We start from the raw sequence: 19,558 nt of genomic DNA, 5'->3' as shown, positions 1-19,558 counted from the left end.
CTGATGGTGCTGGTGCAATGACTACATTTAACCGATTATCAACAGAATCCAACAGAAACATGCAAATGTTAATGTGAGAATAATTTTGACCACAGTTAAGAATTAATGAGGATACTCCTCTCCCTGGCCACAACTAAGGGGTGCAAGCCAAAGAGTCAAGGCCCAGCTGGAATAGCCTAGCAAACATCCAAAAAGCTGTGTCAATAACTTCAAAGAAAGGCAGGCGCCAAGGCTCAGGACATCGCTAAACCTTCCAATGCCCAGAAGACAAGGCTCCAAATAGGATATATTTAAACAATCTTTTTATTCTCCTCAAGGCATAAATAATATCAAATGGGAGTGTTAACTGGACACCTGCCGAACTTGTTCTGTAAAAACCCTTTCAAATGTAAAATGTTTTCCTTACAAACGGTATAAAATCCTTATTATGAGACTCCAAATTCAAACTTGTCCAGCGCTATCTGGAGACTGTTTCTGGGCTCGCGACCCTGCCTTAATTCTTTAATAAATTCACTTCTTACTTAGCTCAATCGACTTTAGGCCTACCAGACCAAACAGTCCAAATTATAACAAGGCTACACAAAGAGCGAGAGCAAAAGAAAATTACTTCTGGGGGATCACTGAGGATGGACTGATGGCAAGCAATAAGAGAGAAAGAAAAAAGAGTCATCTTTTAAACAAGACAGGGGCTGAGCTAAGAGAGGTCCCATACATCCCGTTTCGCCAGGAGAAACACTTGTGGAGCAAGGACGGCCCCACACAGGGGGTTGTGGAGCCTCTGGAGGAGCCTGAGAGGAGCGCCAAGGCCCTGTCCGCCCACCTGCTGCAGGCCACGTGCGGAGAGGCCAAGGCACCTTCCTAGCTCCGCCCGACGCCCCGCCCCATTGGCACAGGGGGCGTGGCCTGGGCGTGGCCTGGGCGGGACCTTGCCCCTAAAGGCGCGCTGCCCCGGCTCGCGGGCGTTCCGATTGGTGGCTCCTGGACCCGGAAGCAGTCGGCGGCGCTCGGAAGCGGCGGCGGGACGCGGGAGTCCTCCTGGGCTGTAGCTGCAGAATGGTCGGCGGCGGCGGCGGCGGCGGCAAGCGCAGGCCCTGCGGGGAGGGGCTGCAGGTACTGCCGCAGAGGCCGTGCGGGCACCACGGGATGTTTAGGCTGTAGCCCGGGCACGGAAATCAAGCCCTTTGCGCTCGTTCTGTTACCGTGGAGCGCCGCTGTGCGCCCGGGCTGCTCCGGGACCCTGGCCGGGGCCGCAGTTTCCCGCGCTGCTGGGGTTTGGACTCGGGACGCGGCGCTTTTGCATGATGCTCTGCCCTCCTCCCTGGGCGGTTCCTCGGGAAGCCGGCTCAGACACCCGACGGTTCGTGTGTTCACCGGCCAGAATGATTGGAAAGCGGACAGCCAGGCACGGAATCCGCCCCCCCAAACTCCCCTCCACCCCGGTCCTACTTGGAGCCCCTGCCTGGGGAGGCGGGTCCGAGGGAATAAACGTTTGCATGTAACTTCTGTTTGGCATTTTGTCGCTGATGTGTAGAAAGTGCCTTGGAAACACTAATGGAGGATTTAGTAAGATCCAGGCAGATGTTAAGTGTTTTAGGGGAAACAACGTTTGAAATGGCTCTTGAAGGCTGAAAAATGAATAAGGGATCACGAGCTTAAAAGGATAGGCGGCATATTTTGCAGGGCAGAGTTCGACCTGCCTGGAGCTTGGGAAAGTAAGAGGGGCTTGATCATAAAAAAAAAAAAAAAAAAAAAAATCAGAGTGGAGTTCCGAAAGTAGATGCATTTTCTAATACTTTTATATGATTTCAGAAGAACTATTAACTCGTCACCAGCAAGAAAGGAGAATCAGGCAACAGAGAAGAGCCATTGTGATTAGTGAAGTTGTAGACAAATTACTCTGGCTGCATTATAAACTGGATAGCGTATTACAGGGGTTAGGTTTAGTTTAGTTAACTTACAAGGCCCTGATTCTGAACAGGAACAGAGGATCTAAAAGGGACAGCTGCTCTTAATTCTAGTTTTTGGGGGATGTTGAGCAGGTGTTGAAAAACTTACCTTCCTTCGGTAGTGCAGTGAAATACAATAATGAAAATGAAGATAAGCTATAGTGACTCTAGCTAACAATTATGGCCAGTATTTATATATTACATGCTAGGACTTTAGTTTTACAAATAACTTATTCCTTGTTACACCCTTATAGGTACATACCAGTTTTTGCAAATAACTGTCTCAGGCGGTTAATTTGCCCAAAGTGTCAGAACTGGAAATCAGCAATCAGTAGTCAATTCAGGCAGCCTAAACATTATGCAAAACTGCCTTTGAGCAAGAAGATTTTTCTTGCTAACACCTTGAATGTGTGCCGCTTTCAACAACTAATCAAAGATGGTTATAAAAACAGAAGAGAGGACTTACAGGCTAGGACCTGATGGGTTCCTACTGGTATGTATTTGTAGTTGGAGAAGCAGCATAAAGTGGTTGAATCTGTGCCCAGGACCCAGTCCACTTGAATTTAAATCTCTTCTGCTTTGTTAAGGACCTACGAGAAGTTAAGTTTCCTCACCTGTAAAATGTGGATATCTAGTTCATAAGGTGGTCGTGAGAACTATTTCAACTATAGAAAGTTCTTAGTACAGTGACTTTGCACCTAGTTAAGTGCTCAGTAAGTATTGCTGCACTAGACACTGCTAGCAAGGATATCATCTGATTCCTAAATACATTTGGTTGACTTTGATACATAGCCACATCAATAAACTTGAGCCTACTGGAAAATTAGAATATAAATATGAAAATTTTTTAGCTCCATCTTGTGCTTATGACACTTTGGGTCAGCTCTTTATTAAGGAGTTGGCCTGTGCATGGTAGAATATTTAACAGCATCCCTGGCTTCAACTCGTTAAAGTTCAGTAGTATGCCTCCCCCACCCCCACCCCCACCCTGGTTTGTGACACCCAAAGGGTACTCTAAAATTACATGTAAAATAATTAGGGTTTTGATCCAGTGTTTTGTGCTATTGTGCTGGCTGTTAGGGATTGTTGATGCTTAACTTTGTGACCTCTTTTTATCTGTAATATCAAGGTATCTTTTTTAAGTTGAAAGCTGAATGAGTAGCCCAAGCACAATTCTGGCCAGATTTCGCTAGAGAAACTAACCAGCCAACTGGTAATCCTACTGTATCTGGTTATTTCTTACAGCTTGCTTCTGGTGTGATCATTGAACTAACTTTAACAAGCAGCATGGTGACATCCTGTTTATCAAAATAGGGAAAAACTTGTCTTTTCCTTATTCCTCTTTTTCAGCTCTTTACCTCATATGTGTGTGTGTTTGTGTATATGTGTATATATATATATATATATATTTATATTTTGTCTCTTGCATTTCCATGACCTTAGAGAAATATATTTAAAGACTTACACCGTGGGTTCCTCTTGACCATTATATATGTAAAGCTGTTTTTTCTTCCTCCAAAAGAAACCCCATTTTACTTAGAAATACACTTAGAGTGTTAAAGAAAACATCGTTTAGTGATGGGTGAACAGAAATGACCAGTTACACGAGGAAATTTACTGGAATTACTTTTGGAGAACCAAAGTTTTATGTGTCAATTTTCAGTGTGAAAAGGCAGTTGCTGTGAAAAAGAGTAAATCCTGTGAAGCTGATGTCTCCAGTGACCTTCGAAAAGAAGTAGAAAGTCATTATAAGCTTTCTCTGCCTGAAGATTTCTACCACTTCTGGAAGTTCTGTGAAGAACTTGACTCTGAAAATCCAGCTGGTGAGTTGCTCCAGAATCATTCTGCTTCTACCAGTGGAAAGACAATAGAAACTGAACTCAGAATCTGAACAGTTAATGGAAAAAGGACTTTTCCAAAGATGTTTCATATACAAGAAGTATAAATCAGTGCAGTGTTGTATGGGGAAAGATAAATAATGCCATCACATGTTTTGATGGAGGTTTGAAGGAAAGTACTTTCATATGTTGCAGGGGTTTCAATATGTTCTACTTCTCAGAACTAGCTTTATGAATTATAGATGAACCAAGATTTATGTTTAGCTATATTTTTGGAAACAAAAATAGAGAATGACATAAATGCCCCTTCAGTGAACATTTACGGTTTTAAATGAGGCAAATTTTTAGTCAATGATAAAGGATCATGCCAGAAATATTTTAAGCGGAAACAAAAGACTATTAGAGTATGCCTAGTATTTAAAAAGTTAAAAGACACACATCTGTGTGCTTTCTGTATGCTTAGACTATCTCAGAACAAACAGAATGGTGACTTCTCACCCTTTTGTAATGTTTAGATGTGGGAACGCATAGATGAGAGGTGAGGAGCTGCATTCATCTTCACTGTTGATGGGAAAGTATTTGGGGATGTATCTTGTGATTTTTGGCAAGATAATCAAAACACACATGCAGCAACATCTTTCCAGCTACCTGTGACTGTGAACAAACATGGATTAACCACAATGTTCACTGAAGCATCATTTAAAAAAATGGAAACAGTAAATGTCAGTAGTAGACTAGATATATATATATATATATATATAATGGAGTATCATGCTATTAAAATGATGTTATAAAAAATATTAACATGGGGGCCCTTTCTGGTGGCTCAGTGAGTTCAACCCCTGGCCCCGGAGATAGACGCACATGGCATGGCAGACCTCCCCTGACCCGCCAGCTGCTCCCCTCAGCAGTGTAGTCAATTTGCCTGTTCTGTTCCCCACTCTGTCTCTGGTGAACCCTCTCACCGCCCCCTGCACCTCTGGCCTGTACCCCAGTTCTGTGTGCATAAATAAATCTTTTTTAAAAAAAAAAATAACTAGCATGGGAAAATATTCAGAAATTTTGAGTAAAAGATAGAGGATTAGGAAAGACTACAACATAATATGATCTCCCTTTAAAGTGTGTGTGTGTGTGTGTGTGTGTGTGTGTGTGTGTGAGAGAGAGAGAGAGAGAGAGAGAGAGTGTATATAGAGAGAGGAAATATATTCTTAATATATACCAGACTAGTAACCTTGTGATTTCTGGCTAATGTCTTATGTCTTTGGTTCACATTTTTACTACTTCAGAATTTTCTTTCTCTCCTTCCCTACCTTCTTTCACATCCAGGGCCAGTCTGGGGTGTTTACATCCTTGTTAAAGAAGGCACAGGATCTATTTGATGTTTTATAAATGCATGTTTGAGTCTGTGGTTTTATTTAACACTCCCTCTGTGATGTATGAATAGAAAAGGAAGATCAAATCATCAAGGATTAGGGTTGGTGATATAGATTGTCAAGGAAGCAAGGGAATGGAGAATAATAATTAAGTGCCTGAGGTACAGGGAAGGGATGGAAATGTTTTCACTAAATATGTATTTAATCATATGTTACCTTCCTTAATGCACTCTCATTTGCTGTTTTGTCTCTCTCTCAATCTGGGTGTGTTACAACTATTTGAAGCTTACACCACGCTACTGAAGAGACAACACCTAAGGAATACAACAGTTTTGCTTTTACCCAAAAAAACCAGGAATATTTAGCGCTAATTCAGCCATAAAATTAAGAGGAATTCGTAAATGTTTCAGTGCCATATTATTCACAGTTCTGATTTCCTTGCTTGCGTGCTCATAGCTAACGTCTACACACGTAACTGATCCTATTATGCTAGAAACTCTTTTAAGATAATTGCTGAGAAACATTTACTAGTGAAAGGAATTATTTCCCCTCTGCTGTGAGACAGTTATTGCTTAAAACTTAATTTACTTACAGATTCACTTTCTGAAAGCCTTGGACTTCGATTAGTGGGTCCTTATGATATCCTGGCCGGAAAACATAAAATAAAGAAAAAAACAGCAAGCCTGAATTTTAACCTTCACTGGAGGTTTTACTATGATCCTCCTGAGTTCCAGACCATTATTATTGGAGACAAAAAACCTCAATTCCACATGGGGTATTTCAGGTAAGGGATCTTTTCTCCAAAACACAGCTACTGCTCTTTTGACAGTGTAAACAGACACTCACTGGCTCGCCAAGCTGAAAGGCTTAATTTCCTCATAGTGTTGGGTGTGCAGTGGACCTCTGTTGCAGGTGAACTCTTCAAGGTTACGTCACTGCTTTTTCCTATGTGGTTAAGCTGTTTATCCCTCTTGAGTTCACAGGAGCTTTTTTTTTTTTTTTTTTTTTTTTAAAGATTTATTTATTTGTGCAAACAGAACTGGGGTACAGGCCAGAGGCTCAGGGGCAGTGAGAGGCTTCACCAGAGACAGAGTGGGGAGCAGAACAGGCAGATGGACGAAGTACACTGCTGAGGGGAGCAGTGGGCGGGTCAGGAGAGGTCTGCCTCGCCATGTGGTCACCTCCGGGGCAGGTGGGAATCGAACTCATGCGGAAGTGGCTTCAGATTCTCAGTGCTGTGCTTTAACCCGCTGCGCCACCAGGGAGGGCCAACACAGGAGCTTTTTATGCCCCAAAAAAGATGACTTTAAAGCTGCTGCTGTGACTTAAATGAGCCATGTACTTCCAAGGGCTAGCGAGATAGCTAAGGAGCACTCAAGTGACAGACAAGTCCTGCTACTTACTATCTGGGTGAGCCTTAGCAGACACCAGTGATTGACTTCCTGTGTCTGTTTCTTCTCTTATAAAAACGAGGATGATAATTATATAGACCTGATAGGAGTATTAGGAGGATGGAATGGATACAAGCTGGATGCTTAGAATGCTAACAGCAGTAGGCTGAGGGGAACAGTATGTTGTCCACTTGTAGCAGTGGAGATGCTGTTGTATAGACTGTCAGGTAATAGAGAAAGGGAGAGAGAACTGGACGGCCACTTGCACCTTGCACACAAAGGGCTGGGAAGCAGGTGATGTGACTGCTTCTAGCTTTGCTGTTAATGACTAGGACCTTGACTCAGTTACCATCTCTCTGTATTTTTTTTTTTTTTGGTTGTAAAATAAAAATGTTATATGTGTGAATTGGATATTTTCAGCTCTGTTTTATAATTCTAATTTTTTGCGAGTACCACTTTTTTTTTTAAGTAACTATGAAAAGAGGGTAGAGATTATCCTGTGTAATTTTCCTTACTTCTTTGAACAGGCCTTATCCACCCACCCACCTCCAGCTTTGAGTTTAAGTATAAAAGTAACTACGCCTTAAAAAAAAATCTTAATTTTAGGTTCTGTTACATAAATCCAGATTTGTCACAGATAGTCCCAAGAATCTTAGGACTTAAATTCAGCCCAGCTTTTAAAAACATGTAGGTATAAATTGTTGTCTATAGACTCAAAAATTATGGGCAGCTAAATTTTTAATATCTTTTGCTTAAACAGGGATTCTCCTGATGAACTTCCTGTATTTGTTGGTACAAATGAAGCAAATAAAAATTGTGTCATTCTTCAAAATGGAGATAATGTGTTTGCTGCAGTCAAGTAAGAAAATTATTTCACTACCTCTCCTGTTTGTAATTGTTCAGTTTTCATACACTAAAGGGAATTGTGGTAACCCCAAAGGGTAGAATTCTAGACTTCTGCAGGTAATCTTAGCCATACATTTTTCACCAAAAGATGTCTCTCCTGCATAACTTACTGTTACCTCATGAAATCATCACAGTTGCCCTATGACAAAAGCAAAGGATGTTTCAGACATCTTATTTTTAAGTACCATCATTAAGAGCTCATTATAAGAACTCACTGTATGTAGTTCAAACAGAAGGACTTAATACTCCAAGGCAGAGTCCTTGTAGGGGCTGCGGTGAGCTGCGCCTCCAGAACCGCAGGGGTGTGAAGAAGTAGCTCACCAGTGGATTTTCAGTCTCTGCCACCGTCAGGAAGCTGGAATTAATAACGGTGACAACGAGTGGCCCCTGGCCCACCTCATCTCTGCTAGAACCTGTGCCAGTGACTTGGATGCCCTCTGCCTCTCAGCCCCCAGGAGGTGAAGGACCAGCCACTGGGATTCCGGAGCGGCTGCTGTGGTACATCAGATGTTTCTGTTGTGCTCACTGGGGAAACAGCGGAAAAACAGCCTCCACCTGGTAGCTCTTCTGCCTTTCCCTTTTCAAGAATTGCATCTGCTTGAGAGACACTTGGTCCTGTGTGGAGTCTGAGCTGAAGGTAGTGTGGGAAATGCAGATGCTTTCAGGTGGAAGGGGCTTGGCATGGGACAGAGTGAGCCAGTCTCGGCTCTAGTAGCACAGGCGTGATGAGAAGCCAAAGTGAGCAGCTTACAGTTTATATGGTAATAAAGAAAGTAGCTTGGCATTAAAATGTAGTCTGTATATCTGTTTTTATGTGAGCTGTTTTAATACCCTACATGTAAAAAAGACTGTTCCCTCTTGTCTAAAAGTACAGATTTGCAGTCAACAGAATTTAAGTGCCCGCTGGACTGCTGTGTACACCAGTATTTCTAAAGAGCAATGACACCGTGGATGTTAGGAAAGGGCTCTCTCTCTCTCTCTGATACCTCTGCATTTCATATGCATTTACATATGTTTAAGCCCTAGGTGTATCATTCAACTTAAACTGGTGGCATCTTTAGTTGAAACCATAGTTAAACCCGCATAAAGCATCTCGTACCACATCAGTCCCAGGGAGCCAAGGCTTTCTTGTGACTCGTACCTACCCCGTAGTGCTCCATAAATATATTCATTCTACAAATACTTGGGCCTGCAAAACAATCTGGTTTTTTTTTATTCATCTTATTAAAACTATTTTAAAACAAAAAAGAGGTGGTGGTACCAAGATAGTCATCATTTGATAAACATGGGGAGATGATCACTAAGTAGTTTACGTAAGTGGTAGGAATCTTCAGAGGGTGCATTTTATCAGGCCTAGAACTTATTAGAAAGAATGAGCAGGAAGGGCTGGTAGGCAGGGCTGGTAGGCAAGGGAGCAGTGTGTGCAGAATGAAAAGCGGCACCAGGTACTTGGAGGCCCACACACCTGAGGGGCTGAAAACGAAGATTGACCCACATGGGGCTCTTTAAGTCTAATGTGAGGATACTGTCTTGACACACGGCTGGCTGTGAGTGAAGGTGACATTTATGTACCTGAGTGCTGTAATCGAAGTCCGTGACTTAGTTGCTCTGCTTCTGCGGTACTGCGTTCTGCTCTCACGAGCTCTATAACCGTGGTTAGGTTGATTATCATCCTGCAGGCCTCGGCGGTCTGATGTGTAAATGGGGGAAGGACAGCAGCACTGCAGCTGCTCTAAGCCCCTCACCGTGCCCAGCCCACGGCAACGCTCAGGTCTCGGCAGTGAGAAGTGAAGTTCCCCCCGGGGATCTCGTAATGGCTCTGGAGGAAGAGGATAAACTGGTGTTTTGGACCGTGTGCTGGTTGGGTGCTTCCTTTGACTCTTGACCTTTTGCTCTGCTAGTAAAAATCTTGACCTTCTCATAATAAGAAATAATACTGCTTCTGCACCTGCCATTACTGTGATATGCTGTTCACATGACCTTTAAAGAGCAGTTTGGCTTGTACTTTTGTATAAGCTTATAAAGTAGTTTTGCTTTTCTTTTGTATTTTCTGAATTTACCTTCATACAAATTTGAATCTGCTGAAATTAAGTTTTGTAACCGTTCCCTGGTTCTTTATAAATAAAAGCATGTTGATATCAACATGCAGCTTTGGGGGTTGTGCCAGCCATCTCCAAGACAGGTGATGCAACCTGGCTTAATGTCATCTTTCTAAATATCCTTTCTGTGTTTATTTTAGACATTAGCAGTAATACAAACTTGAATTTTTTTGCCGTTTCTGTGACTGACAGCTTTTTATTGCTGCTGCTTTTCCCTTGTCTCATAGGGATTCCAAGAGAACTGTTGGTGCTTACTCTGCAGTCTCAGTCTTGCATGGAATTTGATGTTTCTAATTTAGGTCCCTTAATTTCCAAAGGTCTTATGCACTTATGGTGGCTTGTGACATAATGAGGGCTTTTACTTCTTTTTCAGATTATTTTTGATGAAAAAACTTAAAGAAGTAACAGATAAAAAGAAAACTAGTCTCTTGAAAAATATAGATGAAAAACTGACGGAAGCAGCCAGAGAACTGGGGTACTCACTGGAACAGAGAACCATGAAGATGAAACAGAGAGATAAGAAAGTATGATTTCATCTGCTAGTCTCTTTTCCTCTTTTTTTTTTTTTTTAAAGATTTATTTATTTGTGCATACAGAACTGGGGTACAGGCCAGAGGCTCAGGGGCAGTGAGAGGCTTCACCAGAGACAGAGTGGGGAGCAGAACAGGCAGATGGCGAAGTACACTGCTGAGGGGAGCAGCGGGCGGGTCAGGAGAGGTCTGCCTCGCCATGTGGTCACCTCCGGGGCAGGCGGGAGTCGAACTCATGTGGAAGCAGCTTTAGATTCTCAGTGCTGTGCTTTAACCCGCTGCGCCACCAGGGAGGGCCTCTTTTCCTCTTTTAATAGGGTTTTTCTTCTCTGATGCTTCCTTCCCAGCTGCAGCTTATCCTTCTCTTCTCTAGCTCTCTCCGAATGAGAACTGGGTGCCCACGCTTAGGCTCCTGGGGCTGCCCTGCACCTGCCAGCAGGAGTTGGTGGGGGGGCAGCACTGAGGTGCAGTTCAGCTGCCTCTAATGAGGTATGAGCTGAGGGACTTGATGACATGCTGTTTGCATAACTCGTGAAAGTTTTCCATTCTTTTAATCTGGTTTTATCAGTAACTGATTTCATAGAACTGAGTAGAAGTGAACTTTGCAGGCAATGTGTTTCCCTTTGTTACTAGCTATGGCCTGTGGACTATTGCAAGGTGTTTTGGGAGTAGTTTTCTCATGTATGCCTTAGAGTGCTTTAGTCATGGGCTTCTTTTGAGAGACGACGTGTATTAAATTTTCCTTTCCTCCAGTAAATGTGTATGTAAGCAGCCTTTTCCCCCACTCCATAAACATTCCCTCTGCATCTCCCCTAATGCTGAAGCAAGCATGGAGTGTTTTGTAAAGTGACACATACTTCTGTGTTGGATCCATGTGGTTTTCACATACACATTAACAGGAAAGCTGGACGAATTTTGCTTTGGGGTAAATGAGAATTCTGGAGGAGTTTGGTCGTTAAGACATTTGTCACTGTGGACTGGGGACACCCAACTCTTCTCCAGCCTCTCAATGTTTTCTACAGTAGTTGGTTCATCTGGAAAGTTTTAGACCAACTCCTGAATGAACTAGTACTAGTAGCTAAGTGCCAAAGTACATACTGAAAATCCTGCTTCAGTCTTTCCTCTGATGTTGACTCTGCTGCAGGAGTGGAATGCTAAGTTGTCGCAGCACTAAATTTAAGCCTTATCATTCTCTAGTCAAGCCAAGTAGTTTCTAACAATGTACATGAGAGGAAACAGTACAGCAGGGAATTTTAAATTACTTAAAGATGTTATGTTGCCATTTTACCCTTCAGTTTTTCATATAGAACCTCTCCCACTTACGACTGGAAGGTTCTTCCCTCACAGTGTATTCCTAATTTGTCCTTTAAAGACTGAAGCAGGATTACGGGTGAAATAGCTGTTGCAAACTCCTTTACCATCCTTCTTTTATTTTTCTACCATTAACTATAATTTCAGAATAGATTGTGTAATTCTTCCTTATACCTAGAAATGACCTGGGGTTTTTAATCTTGTGGTATCTTTGTCCTGGTCCCCTACTCAAACTAGAGAAACTAAGAAAAATTACATTAGATTCTCTAGATGTTGACATGCAAAAGAGCCCTGACAGTGGCTAGTAGAGAAGCAAGTGTCTGATTTGTAAAACTATCCTGGGCAAGTCACTCGTTATCACAGCAGTGTGAATTCTGTTTTCCTTCATATACATTCCAGTGCTCTTGGTTCTTTCCACTTTGGCAAGTATAAAATACTTCATTGTTTTAAGAAGCATTTCTCTTGATTATGAAAGACACTGAATATTTTATTTATCTTCTGGCCATCTCTTTGTGAACTGCCTGACTTTGCCTGTTTGTCTATTAAGGTTAGAATTAATCTTGTGTTTTAATTGAGTCATTTTTCTTAAGACTCCTTTGTAGTTTAAAGATAGTAGATATTAATTTTATGCATATACCGCAGATATTTTTCATCAATTTGTTTTAAATTTGCATATTTTTTTGGTATGTCAAATCTACATGATTTTATTATTAAATCCTGAAATTCAACTACAGTTGTTTGGGTATAAAGAGTAAAACATAACTGTGTCTTCCCAAGGGTGAGCTGTTGAGAATTTCTTCTGCTATCCTTTCTCTTCTCGTAGCTTAGTAAAAGATAACGAAACAAGACAGTGGGAACTCTAGAGTGAAGTAAGTTTTAAAATACAGAGGCTGACGTGAGAGGAATTTATTTGGGGGTTGTGTCCTTTCCTTTTAGGAATTTCCATTGCAGCACATACACAAGTGGGTGTTAAGGCTTAAGAATAATTGCACTAGTGTAAAGAAAGAAAGAACAGACTGGAAGCATCATTCATGGTGGTCGTTGTGATGAGCCTGTCTTTGAAGAGTGTGCCTTTGAAGTTTAGCACTGAAATGCTCATGGGTTAAGTCACTTGTCTGCATGACGGGCACCACAAAACTAGAAAATGCCCTACTTTGAGGAAGTAACATGCATAACACTGAAATTTTCCAAGTGAAAATAGGGAGCCTGAATTTAGCAAGATGAACAAGACGAATTCCATCCTACCACCACCTTCCTGCTGCTTCCTTCCAAGCTCCATTTCTGTCTTTCTACCTACAAGGTGTTTGGCCCGTGTGGGAAGCTGATCTTCCTATTAGTAGGTGTTCTTCTCTAATAAATGAAGGTACGGATTTCTAAATGACCAATATGGCTAATAAAAGTCATTAATAAAAGTCATTTCATTATCTTTCAGCTGTTTCAACTACTTGGCTTGTAGCTAATTTAAAAGAAAGATGTTAGTGTTTTGCCTTCAAGTCCAAATTTATTGAAATGCTATTACAGTTTCACAAATTGTTTGTGTATATACTTTGATGGGAAGATTTTTGTTTTTATCTGTTTGCCTTGATTAAATTTTGTTTTTTCCTTTTATTTAGATTGTGACAAAGACCTTTCATGGTGCAGGCTTGGTTGTCCCAGTTGATAAAAATGATGTTGGGTACAGAGAGCTCCCAGAAACAGATGGTAAGGTGTATCTTAATGTAAATATGTGCCCATTTGAATATGTATGTTAATTAATATACATAAAGCAAGGTTTGCTTATATTGAGAAGTAGCTTTATACATCGGCCTTGAAATTACCAGTGCTGATTTTTTCTCTGTGACACAGAAAGTCACAGAGCTTATTTAAAATAATTCAAAAGGTTTAAACTGAATAAACCAGTCACCACTATTTGTTTTTAGGACTATAAGTGATGAACGTTGTCATTTGTCTAATGTGATAGTGACTTACTAAGGTGGGAAAGAGTACATCCGGTGACCCCCATAAGGCATGCATTCTGTGTGGCGGTCACACCTGGATCCCTCAGGTGACATCACTAGAGCGGGCTACAGCCCTAGTACATCTTCATCACCTTTGCTAATCATACCTTCTATTTTTGGCATCAGAATCACATAGAAGTTAAAACCACATACCATTCTTAGGTGTGACTATCAGTGTGTTAACCAGCCACCTGTTCCCCCAGTAGAGCAGCCACTTTGTCCAGAAAAGAGAATGAAACGAGACAGTGGAGGCTGCTGGTTTGGATAACACTCATTCTTCTCCTTACTGGCATGTCCTCAGGAAAGTGGTTTAAGCAGCCTTTGCCGTGTCTAGTACCTTCGTTCTCATTGCATCCTGAGCCGTGATGCCCTGAAAGTAGTAAAGTACTGAAATGTTTCAACCATTGGCTTTTTATGTTTAGGTAAATGTCAGAAATCTTTTCCATATCCTAACTCAAATTATACTTCTGCGTTAGCCATGCTTCACCCAGTCTGATAAATGGTCTAATTCTGCGGTGATTTCTCGCCTCTTGGCATAGCTGTATTTTCTTTTGTTTTTTACTTACCCCCTCTCCAAATACAGTGTATGGATTAGCCCAGTGGTAGGCTACAGAGGTCTCTGTTGTCTAGTTGTTGTTAATTTCTTTCCAGCCATTTAAAATCACTCTGCTTGAGGATAGTTGAAAACAGGGAATGGGTCTATTTTGACTATAGTTCGCAGACCCCTGAAAACATTTGCAAGTTTACATAAAAATCACATCTGCTCACTATCTCAAAGTCATATTTTGCTAATACAGGAAAATGTTGATAAGCCATCTTATGTTTAGATTTTAAGGAGGAAAATACGAAATTGATTTTATAAATTATGGTGTCAACTAAGGTGTCATTAGTCATAGTCGTTTGAGGAAAACTGGCAGTCTTTTTACCTTTGAAGATGATTATAAATAATTTCCCTTCAGCTGACCTCAAGAGAATTTGCAAGACTATTGCTGAGGCACCAAGTGATGAGGAGAGACTGAAAGCTTTTGCTCCCATTCAGGAAATGATGACTTTTGTGCAGTTTGCTAACGATGAATGTGATTACGGCATGGGGCTGGAGTTGGGAATGGACCTCTTTTGCTATGGCTCACACGTGAGTTAAAAACCCCACCCCCCAGCCATTATGGAACCTCCCTCATCCTCTTGACAGCCCTTCCCTCACCCCACACCCACAGAGATTTCTGTGCACATTTATGTCACCAAGTTCCAGCATGGGTAGGATTTAGATTCAGCTTGTGTTTCAAAATGAACTTCTTGGGAGTGATTTTTAATCAGTTGTCCTAAAAATATTTGAAATTGGTCTTGTATTCTGGAAAAGGTGAAAAGCCAAGATTATCAGGTTTATATGAACATGAATTTACTTATTAGACATAAAGCATGTGCCTTTCAGTTGGTATTGGGTAGAAAGGCACACATACCTTTTCTGGGCCTCCATTTCTTTGCCTGTTGTCGTCTTTGTTCTTGCGCTTAAATTTCTAGATGAAGAATAAATACTATTTTTGAAATGTTTTCAATTTAAAATATGAGACAGTATTCTATTAGTACTTGCTCATGAAATAGGAAAAACCTACTTAACAGCTAAATCAGTACTTTTAACTGAAGTTGCTTCAAGGGCAAAAAGACGTAATGGCTATAACATGTTCCTGGGGCAAAACTGATTTTAAATTACATCTTCCCCACCTTATAGCTGAGTAAGATTGGGTCATTATTGTCCGTTATTCCACCATCTTTGTATCTGCCTCCCTATCTATAAAATATGCCTGCATATGAGCATAGATTTTGTAATTCTCATTTATAGTGTCACCTGAGCACCGAGAGGTAAACCATCTTGCCCAGGTACATACAGGAAACAAAACAAGCCTCTGATAATGGTTCGCACTGAGTGAAAGTCTTCACTTCCCCAACTCTACCAAACCTCCTTCCTCTCTACTAAGCCTTCTTCCCACAACCCCCATCCCCACCCCTCTTTTGCCCCCCACCCTGGCTGAATCTTGACAAGTTGCCAGGTCAGGTTGGTGCCACTGGCCCAAGGAGTATATTTGGAGAGCTCTGCTTTAAGCCTCATTACTGCCCTTCTCTGTCAACCTCATCTGTGGTTACCAGTGAAAATAATCAAAATGTGTAATAGCCAGAATGAATCTGTAACCAACCACAGTAGCTCTTGGCCTGCCAGGAGGGACCGTTCACTCCGGGCCAGGTTTCTTCATGGAGCCGGCCGGTCAGGGCTCGCGACCAGCTGCTGAGGCCACCCCGGTGTCCGCGAGACAAGAGCCACCCTTCTCCCTTCTCTTCAAGGAGCAGGGCTCTGAGGGAAAAGGCCGCAGGAGTCGAGGACTCGTGTGCGTGTGCGGGCCTGAGCAGGCAGCCAGACCTGCCCCCAAGGGAAAGGTTTGCTGAGACCCAGTTGTAAACAGAGCCATAAAATGTGAACTAGCTGACCAGGAAATGTGGTGTTTTTGAGAATTAAATAACCTGTAAGAATGAATGAAAAGGCTCAGCCTAGTACAAACCACCGGACTACTCAGAACAAAAGGGTTGCCAGTTTCCTGCTCGTTATATGTAAAGCAGTAGTCTTGAAATCTTTGCTGACCCCAAGGCAGCAACTTAATGGGTGGAGTTATATGGTGGATGGGTGAGGAGAAGGAATTTGAAATTGAAAATGGAGGGGAATATTCATCACATTCAGCATAATTATATTATTAAAATCTTACCTGGCATGGATATACTGGAAATTAGGAAGAAATATCTGAGTATATAATTTGGAGCAAAAAAGTTGATAACCGTTACCTAAGGAAATAAGGAATTTAAGATTTAATCTCTTTTCTGAATTTTCTTCAGGATGTGCCATTTGTCTTTTAGAGCTACAAGACTGCCTCTTAGGATGCCCCGTGCCTATTCTCAAAATTCAGTTTCTGATCAATCGAGAAAGTCATTAAAGTGATTTGAAGACGTTTTGTTTTATATATGTAAAGTTTACATATATATATATATAAACTTTACTAACATATCTTACATTTTCTGCTTAATTATGTATTTTTATTTTTCAGTACTTCCACAAAGTTGCTGGCCAGCTTTTACCTCTTGCATATAATCTGCTGAAAAGGAATCTCTTTGCAGAAATTATTGAAGATCATCTGGCAAACAGAAGTAAAGAGAATGTAGACCAACTTGCAGCCTGAGTGAGAGCTGGCTTGCTTTGATAATATCTTAAAGCATTAGTGTTGAACTTGTGATTTTTGTTTTGTTTTTAGAGAGTACAAAAATAAATTGGAAACATTTACTAAAAACTTCTATAAGGCTCATCTGGCCTAGTTTTCTCTTTTCAAATGCAGTAAAATGACAGTCAAAGCATCCAAATAATGATGCCCTACTCACATTCTGGAAGACAAGCAGAGTCATCCTCTTAACATGTCGCAGAAAGTCCCTGTGCCTGGTGCCTATTTAGCTCCTAGGAGTCCTATTTCAGTGTTTAACATAAGGCAACAAAGAATTCTGAGAATTAAGGAGATTAAAAACTATAGCTCTAAGGGTTGGATTTCTGGGTTGGGAGGACCGGGCGCATTTAGACACGATAGTGCCCAGCCCTCTTCCCTCCCAGAGCCGGACCCGGATCGGATCGGCTGCCCTGCACTGACAGGTGACTCTTCACAAGACTCGTGTGCACTCTCACAAGCAGCTCATTTGATCCAACTGTCTCAAATGTAAGTTTGTAAGTTCTTTTCAGAACTTTGCTGTGAGCAGTAACAAGGATTCCAAGAGGACTACTTATCAAGGAACAATTTAAAGGGAACGAAAAGGGGACTGCCTTTTCATCCACTCCTTACATAAGCCTAACACGAATGTGTAACTTTAAAAAACTGGACCTAGCAGAGCCAAGACAGAATTGGGACACCAGTACTGCCAAGAATACAACAGTTATAATTTGATACTATTGGGAGATAACAATCGTGGATTTCCTGTCTCAAACCCAACCAGTTGTGTCAGTTGTGTAATTTGTTGCAGGAAGTACTAATCGACAACTGAACACTTTTCACTGAAAAGCAAGCTCCTTACAGGATACCAAGCCTTCCTTTCCTTTTTCCTTCATGAAAAGGACAGTCAGTTGAAACCTAGTTTACAAGTATTTATATCTAACTAGGCCCTGGCCACTCTGGCTAAAGGTGATTCTTCTAGTCTACTTCTTTTGAACACTTAGACCCTTTCATGAATTTTGACCTAATCAGGAACATAACAGAAAATCACCACCCAATTCATATTGAGTTAAGGTCACTTTCAGGGCCTTAATGTCTGCCTGCAGAAACTTCTCACATATGCATGGAATGATTTGCCCAACAAAATAATGAATGCCATATTAAGATAATGCTATAAACTGTATGTCTGCAACGATAAACACCTTTGCACTAACTCAGACCTTATGGCTTAACATCATTCTAAGTTTCTCCTGTCATAATTATAATTTCAACATTGCAGATACTTCCAATACACTGAACCTCGCAGTTTATTCAATGACGTAGACTAGGGGTCAACAAACGAGGACCAAATCCAGCCTGCTCCTTGTTTTTGTAAAAAACACCTGCTTGCTTGCATATTGTATGCGGCTAAATGGGCAAAATTGGAAAAGATTTTGTGGCCCACAGAAAATATGATACTTACTTTTTGGCATTTAACCAGAAAACATGTGATCTGAACAATGCCACATTTCAGCCACAAACTCACTTTACCAGAGAACCTGTCAGTGCCAAGAATGAAATCCCTCCCCAATCTCAAGTATCCTGTAACCCAACATCTTTCATCTTTTCATTTCTCTTCTTCTAATACCCTAACTTGTAACAATTTTTTGACCCCATCATACCCTATGAATCTGACAACCACCTTTTGTCACTATTCTGAACACTTCAGTGTTGTTTCCCTCTTCACCTAATCCATATATCTCATCCCCTATTGTTAAAATTACTACATCCCTCTCCCCCTCCATTACCCACTACCTGATACAAAGCTGCCTACTCCTTCCTGCTACTGCTCACCAGGTAGCTGGGGATAAAATAGAACTGTCAAGGGCCCTCGCTGGTGGCTCAATGGGTTAGGACACTACAGGCTGGCTGCAGCCGCCTCAGTGTGAGTTCAATCCCCAGCCCCATAGATAACCCACATGGTGCAGCAGACCTGTCTCACCCACTGCTCCCCTCAGCAGTGTACTTTGTCGATCTGCCTGTGCTGCCCCCCACTCCCTCTCTGTTGAATCCGCTTGTCGCCCCTGCACCTCTGGCTATACCCCATTTCTGTATGCACAAAAAAGTCAAAAAAAAAAATAGAACTGGCCCTCCCTGGTGGCGCAGTGGGTTAAAGCACTGCACTGAGAAACTAAAGCTACTTCCGCATGAGTTCGATCCCCGCCTGCCCCGGAGGTGACCACATGGCGCGGCAGACCTCTCCTGACCCGCCCGCTGCTCCCCTCAGCAGTGTACTTCGTCAATCTGCCTGTTCTGCTCCCCGCTCTGTCTCTGGTGAATCCTCTCACCCACCGCATCTCTGGCCTGTACCCCAGTTCTGTACGAATAAATAAATAAAAAAAAAAAAATAGAACTATGAACCTCACGATGGCTGTGCTGTTGCCCATCAGTTATACTTTTACATCTTTTCCTCAGACATGTGACTGCCCCTCCATTCCCTCTCCCGTTTATTTAGCCAAGAAACTTGAAAAATAACTTCCACAAAATCTCACCCACTACTACTACCCAATACAGTCTGCCTCTTCTATTTATGTTGCTTAACATCCCAGTATGTGTCCAAGATCTTGTCTCCCCTTGGACCTAGCCTATCAGGTCATCAGTTTCTCCTCTTCCATTAATAATTCTTTTAAAGATTTACTTATGCTTACAGAACTGGGGTGCAGGCCAGAGGTGTGGTGAGTGAGAGGATTCACCAGAGACAGAATGGGGAACAGACAGGCAGATCTCCAGAAATACACTGCTGAGGGAAGCAGCTTATGTTCTAACAGAAGCACAGATAGTGGGTCGGGAGAGGTCTGCCACGCCTTGTGGATCAGCTCACTGGCTGGGGATTACGCTCATACTGCAGTGGCTTTGTAGAGCTTCAAATGTTGTGCCACCAGGGAGGGCCCCAATAAC

General features: G+C 41.9%; 1 protein-coding gene across 1 annotated transcript; it reads left to right on the top strand.

Moving 5' to 3' along the window:
- The first annotated feature begins 994 nt into the window (after positions 1-994).
- Positions 995-16,721, top strand: LOC101619920 (chromosome unknown open reading frame, human C4orf27). Its single transcript, XM_004682394.1, has 8 exons — positions 995-1,110; positions 3,610-3,769; positions 5,752-5,941; positions 7,309-7,407; positions 9,927-10,077; positions 13,008-13,095; positions 14,351-14,523; positions 16,478-16,721. The coding sequence occupies exons 1-8, from the start codon at positions 1,054-1,056 to the stop codon at positions 16,607-16,609; spliced, it is 1,050 nt and encodes a 349-aa protein (XP_004682451.1). The 5' UTR covers positions 995-1,053; the 3' UTR covers positions 16,610-16,721.
- The last annotated feature ends 2,837 nt before the right edge of the window (positions 16,722-19,558 follow it).

This window comes from Condylura cristata, unplaced genomic scaffold (assembly GCF_000260355.1).
Source record: "Condylura cristata isolate star-nosed mole 26May11 unplaced genomic scaffold, ConCri1.0 scaffold00014, whole genome shotgun sequence".
Classification (NCBI taxonomy): domain Eukaryota; kingdom Metazoa; phylum Chordata; class Mammalia; order Eulipotyphla; family Talpidae; genus Condylura; species Condylura cristata.
Note: the sequence above shows the minus strand (reverse complement) of the source record. Positions and strands in the feature narration are given on the sequence as shown.

Excerpts from the sequence above, each read along its gene's own strand:
- LOC101619920 (XM_004682394.1), top strand. The coding sequence starts at position 1,054 with ATGGTCGGCGGCGGCGGCGGCGGCGGCAAGCGCAGGCCCTGCGGGGAG. Across the intron at positions 10,078-13,007 it reads TGAAACAGAGAGATAAGAAA|ATTGTGACAAAGACCTTTCA; the intron begins GTATGATTTCAT and ends CCTTTTATTTAG. Across the intron at positions 13,096-14,350 it reads AGAGCTCCCAGAAACAGATG|CTGACCTCAAGAGAATTTGC; the intron begins GTAAGGTGTATC and ends ATTTCCCTTCAG.